Here is an 8,716-nt window from a genome sequence, read left to right on the forward strand (position 1 = left end):
TTAGGTCTCTTTATAAGGTTTGACTTCAAATTTTTTAAGCCCCAAAAATTTGTTGAAGTTTCTTTATTTGGTCGATTCTGATCAATTAGATTATTTAGGTCTTTTGTAATTTTATAATTTTTATGCCTAACTCTTCATTTTCGCTCCATTTGTTTCAATTAAAATTTTCTAATTTTTTTTTTAATTTTCTATAAAAAATACTTAAAAAAAAATCTTATTTTCTTATACTTAGTAATGACCTTAAAATGAGTTGAGAAAGTATTTTTAAACTTTATTTATTTAGCTTCGTATGAGATAGAGTTATTTTCTAAAAAATTTTAACGGAAAATAACTTTATTCTCACACATTTTTTTCCCCTTCTGATACTACCAAACAAAATAAAATATGAAAAACTATCTTCATATAAAGTTTTTTTCTTATATTTTTTTAAACAAACAGAATGTTAAAATTTTAAATTTATAATTTTTATGCCTTGTATATATATAAAAAAAAAAACCTTGTTCGGTTTGGTCCAAAATTTTCCCTACCCTCGACCAAACCAAATACAAAATACCTCTACTTCCTACTCTTGTAACTCTTCCATGCCCCACCAACTCCTCCCTCCTAACTCCTTTACCTTGTTAATTGTATTTTATTGACTATTCCATTTATTTGTGAGTTTTTATTAATATGAAGATAGAAATTTTGGATGGATTCAATATTATTTTAGAACTCAACCAAATTCTATTCTTCTTCAAAATTATTTTCAACGCATTTTTTATTTTTTGTAAAAGTAAACCAATTATTTAAGATAAAGATCAACGATATTAATGACAATTTTAGTAGTATTGGCAGAATGTATCACTTATATGTATGGTTAGAATCTATTCTATTTGACTACCACATAGCTTTAGTGTAATAGTCACTTTATAAGTATATGTATTTATAAATGTGAGAGGTAAAAATCAGAATTTAAGTTTTTAGAAGAGAATTTTATACACATAAATACTTAAATTATGTTAGAGTAAAAAAAATTGGATGTGAAACGGATTTATCCATCACTCTCAGCACGAGCTTAGGTTGTTTATTGTTTATTTGCATTAATTAACGGCAGTGCATCAAATTCAACGGTCAATAAAATAATGCCATCTAGAGGGCCCAAAATGTCCACTCCTGCCTTTATTCATTGCCTCATTATTCAATTCAAAAGAATCGTTGACGAATTCAAAGAATCAGAGAACATACGCAAATCAACCATTTCCAGGTCCAAAACTTTGAAAAATTTACACAAACCAAGCAGGACTCGTTGAAATTCCCTACTAAATCATAATTTTTCCCCCCCAGAAATAAATAGGCCACTGAGCTCGTGAAGACCTTAATCAATGTATTAAGAAATAAGATTATGACAGCGATGAACGCAACAAGAACAACAACAGCAAAAAATTATTCAGAGCACAAAATGGACAAAATATAGATAGCTGCTTGGTGCTTATATTAGATTTATTAATTAAATTCAATTATGTTGTTGTATTGCTCAATATAACTTAAAACGGTGTTATTTAAGATTATAAGCCATTGTAGCCAGTTGTTTAAATTTCATTTGAGCGTCTAAAATACATTATTTAAAAAATTGTGTTTAACTTTTACTCGTAAAAAATATAGTGACATCATGAGTACCTATGGATTGGAACATATGTTGTGCATATATATATATATATATATATATATATATATATATATATATATATATACAAGATAGAAATTCTACTCTAACTTAATCGAAGTATATATGTGTGTGAAACTCACTCTTACAGGCTTATCTCAACCCTTACCTCCCACATCCCATAAACATTTATACTTGTGGAGTGATCATCGCACCAAAAGTATGCGGTAGTGTTGTGCATGTATATTAAAGAATTAAATCCCCTCCAAAAAGATGCTGTGCATATATATGTTGTGCTGCACAACTTGTGCATGTATATTATAAAAATTAAAAATCCCCTCCAGAAATATGCTGTGCATGTGTGTTTCTTGTTATTTGGGGGTGAGGCCATGAGGAATTTTGTAAGGAAACAAACAAAGATGGTATCTTTTGAAGTTTTGAAACAGTGAGAGTGTGGGATTGAGATCACCGTGCATAACAATTTTTTTTACTCTTTTTTTTTTTTTTAAACTTTTTTCATTTTTTATATTCAATGGTTGAGGTTTAAAGTTGTTTTTTTGCAACTTCAAATCTCAGTCATTCATAACTATTACATCAGATGCAATACCCTAGGCATTGCACCTAACCTCATTCCAAGAGTGTGATCTCATTACATACCATTTTTGTTATAGAAACACATACTTATTATCCTATAAATAAAGTCAAGAGTCACAAAACATAGTAAGTTGCTATTGATAAGTAAAAACATGATACTTAGTGATAACCTAGATAAAGAATTTATTTTGTTATTTTTATTTTTATTTTTTTATGATCACACACTTTGCCATAACTTGGTGATATATTTGATTGTGATTGGCCGGTAAACCATCAATTACACATTAACCCACCATTCATAGGCATAGTTGCACTTGTCATAAGTTCTAGCAAATTCTGAGGGAAATAAATGTCCATGTGCTTTCTTAGAAGAAGAAAAAGAACTTATCAACTTAGTTGTTATTAAAAAAAAAAAAAAAAAAAGGAGTTAGACTTGTGTACAGTGGCTAGTTCCATTGGATATATTGAGATGGGGACACACACGTTTAGTTTTGGATACGTGTCTCTATCCTAGTATGTCTAATGAAACTGGTTACTAGACGCAAGCCTCTTCCATTAATAAATAAATATATACTAGCCTTTGAACACGCACTCACGCGTGTGCTCAGAGGTTCTTCTATTTAAAAAAAAAAATTTTAAATTCATTATAATTTGGGATTATTACATTTTTCAATCATAAAAAAACCTAAGGATGTGATGAGTAAATTATTTCACTCAAAACGTAGAATACTCATCACACTCCTAGGTACTTCTGTAATTGAAAAATGTAGTGATTTCAAATTATAATGGATGCAAATTATTAACCTTTACAAAAAAAAAATAGAAGAGAAATTTGAAAACCATGAAGAGAGTGGTCATGTTTTGTAGGTAATATTTTAGTGTGAGTTTAAGATGTATCTACTTATCAAAAAAAAAGTGTATGTATCTATTTAGTTTAGTTTAGTTTTTTTTTTGGATAAACATGGGGTGTTTTTTTTAAGGAAAAAAACAGCAGCAACGTGGGTTGTTTAACTTATTTCTCTATTTTTTTTTTTTAAAAAAAACAATAAATGTATAGTTACTTTGAAGAAGTGGGTTAGTGAAAGAGTGTTCTTATTTTCTAGACAATGTTTTAGTGAAAATTAGACATATATTTTTACTAGACTACCTTTTAGTTTTGTCTCTACTTAAACCTAGAGGTGTATGGGTATTTTGGAACAAAAGAAAAGAAAAATTTGGTCCAAACAGGAAAAACCCGTTAAATAGTAGCATATATATACTAGTTTCATCACACGCGCTTCACGCGTGTGATGAGACCTTTTTTTTTCAGAGCAAAAAAATACCCGCGTTTTTATTTTATATATATATTTTTTATTTTGAAAAGCTAATGTATAAGTGGATAAAACAATTTGAAAACCAACAGAAGAGTGATCTTATTTTTTAAGCAATGTTTTAGTAAGAGCTAGAATTGTATTTTTGCCAGATTGTCCTTTAGTTTTATCTCTACTTAAATATAAAGATATAGAGGCATTTTAAAACTATGAAAAATGAAAAATCCAAATAAAAGAAACCATTTAAATAGGAGTATATATATAACAGCACTGTTGATATAGTAGACACACACGTAGAGGGAAAATTTAGTATGTAACAGCACTGTTGTTCTCTATATATAGGAGGAAGGATTGGTATACAAATTACAACGCGAGAAAGTGTTCATAAAAAAAATTACAACGCGAGAAAGTAGTTGGGAGTTAGGAAAATGACTCTGGTTCCTGAGGTAAGTCTAAGCTCCTCTTGTGATCTTAAAATGCCTGTTATAGGCATGGGAACATCATCGTACCCTCCTGTAGATCCTGAAACAGCAAAAGCAGCAATCATAGAAGCAATCAAAGCAGGCTATCGCCACTTTGACACAGCCTATGCATACGGGTCTGAGAAGCCTCTAGGAGAAGCAATAGCCCAAGCTCTAAGTCTGGGTCTTATTACGTCTAGGGACGAGCTCTTCATCACTTCCAAGCTATGGGCTAGCTTTGCTGGGAGAGATCTTGTGGTGCCAGCAATCAAGATGAGTTTAAGGTATCCCTTTTTCTTTAATTGATGTCTAGAGAAAGTACTATAAAAGGAATACATGATTAGAAAAGTATTAGTCTTTCTCTCCTTTCTTTCTGTATTTTTTTAATCTGTTTTTCTATATATATCAAATATAGTACTAGGATAATTTTTCTTTCGGGGTATTGTTTGAGCAAATATTGGCCACAAAAATTGAGATCCTAAACTATTAAACCATGGCTTGACTGGGTTGACTCGTCATGTTTACTTAGGACTTAGGAAAGTTTGCTTTAAAAATAATTTTAATTCATCAATTTCGTGATATTTCGTTATTTTTTACAATATTAATTCATCAATTATAGAAGCAATAATTTTATTTGATTGGGTAGTTTATTTTAATTTAATGAGTTTTATGTTAAAATAAAAAATGGATGATAGGTGAGTTATGAAATGGTTTGATAAAATAGACAAAATAATTTTTTGAGGGTAAAATGACAATTTTAAGAACTGGTATGCTAATACTCTTACATACAGCAACCTTAAGTTGGACTACCTGGATATGTATATAATACATTGGCCCTTAAAATTGAGCCAAGACGTACGTCAAATGCCCATTGCAAAGGAACAAGCATTTCCCTTAGATATCAAGTCTGTCTGGGAAGGCATGGAGGAATGTAAGAATCTTGGCCTCACTAAGGCCATTGGTGTCAGCAATTTCTCTTGTAAGAAGCTGGAGGAGCTTCTTTCAGTCGCTAAAATTCCTCCGGCTCTCAATCAAGTGAGTAAAACTTGTAACAAATGTGTCAAATTTCTTGTCACTTGAATCATAATGAGAATTCCAACTTGCTATGGTTTACTCGACAAGGATGGATCTAAAGGGTTCTGCCTTGACGAGGTTCCACTTCATCAAAAAATAAACTGAGAATTCCAATTCTGGTGGCTTACATGACTTCTTTTTATAGGTGGAGATGAACCCACTTTGGCAGCAGAAGAAATTGAAAGAGTTCTGTAAGGCAAAGGATATTCATATTACCGCTTACTCTCCATTGGGTGCAAATGGGACTAAATGGGGAGACAATAGGATTGTAGAGTGTGATGTCCTGGAAGAGATTGCTAAGGCTCATGGAAAAACTACAGCCCAGGTATACACTTTGTTTTTCCCTGGAAATTTTGATGTTTTACATTTATCTAACACCATTAGAAAACTTGTTTTATTTTTTATGACCCATGATAAAAGTGGGAAAAAAGATTTCTACTGCAACATTAAAGAAATACTTTTCATATTAAGCTAGTCAAAACATATTTTTAAAAACAATAGATTGAGAAGTGGAAGAACAAGATATTTGAACTCAGGTTCTCCTTTATGAGAAAATTAGGCAATATCGCTAAGTTTCAAACTTCAAAGCTTAGGTGGGGCACAACAATTACTCAGATTACTTGATTATTAGTGCATGCTCTGCAGATTTCTTTGAGATGGGTGTACGAGCAGGGGGTGAGTTTGGTTCCAAAGAGCTTTAACAAGAAAAGGATGACTGAGAACCTTCAGATCTTTGATTGGTCCTTGACTGAGGAAGAGTCAAGCAAGATCAATCAGCTTCCTCAGCACAAGGGAGTAACGTTTGCCTCTATTTTGGGACCCCATGACCTTATGCTGGAGCTTGATGCAGAGACATGATGCTATAATCTTATTGGTGATGCTTCAATAATATATATATATATATATATATATATATATATATATATATATATATATATTAATAATTAGTGACACATAAGTTTGTAAGATTTATTTATATAATAAAACTTATAGTATTCCTATTATCACTCAAATTCCAATAATGTTCTTGTCACAAGCTACTTAAATTCGAATGATATGGGACTCTAGGATCTACCGTGTATTAGTCATTGGTTTCCAAGCCTTAGATTAAGGCTGTGCCTCCTTCTCAAAAAAAAAAACATTAAGGCTGTGTTTGATTTGGCATAAAATGTTTTTTGGGTATAAAATATTTTCAAGTGTTCAATTGTGTTCTATAAAATATGTTAGACAATGGTTTCCGGTATTTGTCTTGCACGTAAAATTTTTGCCAGAAAATAGTTATATAATCTGACAACCGCCCCACAAAAACCCAACGACCACCACACAAAAACTAAAAGCCTCATGCTAACCACCCATCCACACTGATCTAAACCCAGCCAACCACCTAACCAAAACTCTGCCAAAACCTAAATTGGACCTAACCATTGTCGCCAATTATTGATTGATGTTGATTGGTTCATGAGAGGGGTTGGATTGGCTAGGAGAGAGGGTGTGGCAGATCTACAAAGAGAGAGAGAGAGAGGGTAGATCGTTCCGAGGGCAAGAGAGAGAAAGAGAGGAAGAAAAGGGAGAAAGAGACCTTGCCTTGATTGATAATAAGGACAATGGCCAGGGACGAAGCCAGGACTTACAGTTAGGGGGGCAGAAGTATAAACAAACAAAAAAAATTTCAAATTTCAAATAAACATTCATTTAATAAACCATCAACAAAGAAAAATACACAAAATTATTATTTTTTAAGATATTACAATGTAATTATTTATGAAAATGGAACTCGTCGTCTTTTTAAATCTTCGAAATCATCTATAATTGAATCCGTACTAATTATTGCAACAATGTCCCTTTAAATGAATAACATCATAGCGTTTGACAAAAACTCATCTTCCACTTTGTTGTGAAGGTCAATTTTGATGATATTCATAGCTGAACATGCTCGCTTTATAGTTGCAGTAGAAATGAGAAGAATAAGCACAAGCTTGACCACTCTACAAATAAGCGGATAGTATTCTGCTTTTCTAGTTCTCATTGTCCATTGGCACAATTCAGAAATATTTTTCAAATTCTTGAATCCTGAATGCTAAACTACATCATACTTATAAAGATCAAGTTCTTTTTTCAAATCATTCTTTTCATCATCTACCAATGAACAAATATCACTAACTCGAAAAGATTCATATGCCTCTCGAGAGTCTAGAGTTGAGCTAAGCGTAAGTAACTCCATGGCATGCTAACTAAACCGATGATTTAGTTCTTACAATTGAGAATCTATTCCTACATTAATAAATCTACTTTATAATAATGCTCATTTCTAAAGTCCTCTTGTTGATGACAAGCTTGACCAAATCTTGCAACATAACGAGCATTCATATTAGGGACATCTATGCCACAAACATTATAAATGATATCACAATAGCTAGTAAGTCATCCCATTTCTCATCTCTAAATTGTTGGATAAGTTTTTTAGTGGATGAAACTAAATGCGTAGCATATAAAATGTTTTGCAATTGGTTTTGTAAAGTTTGACAAAGTTTATTAATGATCCCCATAGTTTCATTAACAAAATGCAAGATAAAGACAAATTCAAATGAAATTAATACCTCATAAGCAGACTCTGCTTCTACTTTTTGTGAAGAATTTCCTTCATCCATGAATTTCAGTAGAAGTTCACATGTTGGACTAAACAACTTTATAGAAATTGATTTATAATGCGAACCCCAACGAGTATCTCTAGGTCTATGTAAAGTGACCAGTCTCAAGCTCTTCAATATCAATCAAATATGCAATGTCAGAAGCTCTAACAATTTTTAATTGCTCAATATGTTTGCATGAAGCATGAATATTATTGATAACCAAAATCAATTTAGTGAAAAATCTATTAAGAGGGACAATTGCTTTTGATGCTCCTACTAATGCCAATTGTAAGTGATGTGCAAAATAATGAATGTAGTAAGCATATGGAAAATCATTCAAAATCAAAGCTTGTAATCTATTCCACTCACCCAACATGTTGCTTGCACCATTATATCCTTGCCCCCGAATATTTTGGATATCTAAGCAATGATTAGAGAACAAATAATATATCTCTTTTTTAAGGGTCAATGCCACAGTGTCAACAACATAAACAATCCCATAAAATCGTTATCACACAAAGCCATATGTATCAACTTATCTTAAAACCACAACCATTTGCTTTTTCATGGACTCGTCGCGAGCTTCATCAACCAATATGCAAAACTTTGCATCACCAATTTCTTCTCTAATTGCCTTCTTCACTTTGGTTGAAATAACATGTAGAATTTCTTTTTGAATATGAGGTGATGTGTAGATGGCATTTTTTGGAGCTTTTGCCATTATTTCAACAACATTATTATTGTAGCCCATCATCAAATCCAATGTTGTAAGAAGGTCTCCCCAATTGGTTGAAGTAGAGCTTTCATCTCGACCTCTAAAAGAAATGGCTTGCAAGGGAAGATATCGAACAACATCAATTGAAGCCTTCAATCGCAATCGATTATTTGCAATTTTTTCTAAAGTGAAATTTCCTACTACTTTGTCTATGTTTTAAGATTGGTTCATCAAATCTTGACACACTTTAAGGGCAAATCTACAACTGGAGTTAAGATCTTTCCATGTAT

The 8,716-nt window shown here is 31.9% G+C and overlaps 1 protein-coding gene across 1 annotated transcript; it reads left to right on the top strand.

Annotated features, from left to right (window-relative positions):
- Positions 1-3,871: 3,871 nt before the first annotated feature.
- LOC142627558 (D-galacturonate reductase-like) lies at positions 3,872-6,012 on the top strand. The gene is made up of 4 exons (XM_075801435.1): positions 3,872-4,291; positions 4,799-5,042; positions 5,227-5,406; positions 5,727-6,012. Exons 1-4 carry the CDS (start codon positions 3,975-3,977, stop codon positions 5,937-5,939), a joined length of 954 nt encoding a protein of 317 aa, XP_075657550.1. The 5' UTR covers positions 3,872-3,974; the 3' UTR covers positions 5,940-6,012.
- The last annotated feature ends 2,704 nt before the right edge of the window (positions 6,013-8,716 follow it).

This window comes from Castanea sativa, chromosome 3, assembly GCF_040712315.1.
Source record: "Castanea sativa cultivar Marrone di Chiusa Pesio chromosome 3, ASM4071231v1".
Taxonomy (NCBI): domain Eukaryota; kingdom Viridiplantae; phylum Streptophyta; class Magnoliopsida; order Fagales; family Fagaceae; genus Castanea; species Castanea sativa.

Bases quoted from the DNA above. Each gene is read 5' to 3' on its own strand.
- LOC142627558 (XM_075801435.1), top strand. From the start codon at position 3,975: ATGACTCTGGTTCCTGAGGTAAGTCTAAGCTCCTCTTGTGATCTTAAA. The intron at 4,292-4,798 runs GTATCCCTTTTT...TCTTACATACAG, and splicing joins GCAATCAAGATGAGTTTAAG to CAACCTTAAGTTGGACTACC. The intron at 5,407-5,726 runs GTATACACTTTG...CATGCTCTGCAG, and splicing joins ATGGAAAAACTACAGCCCAG to ATTTCTTTGAGATGGGTGTA.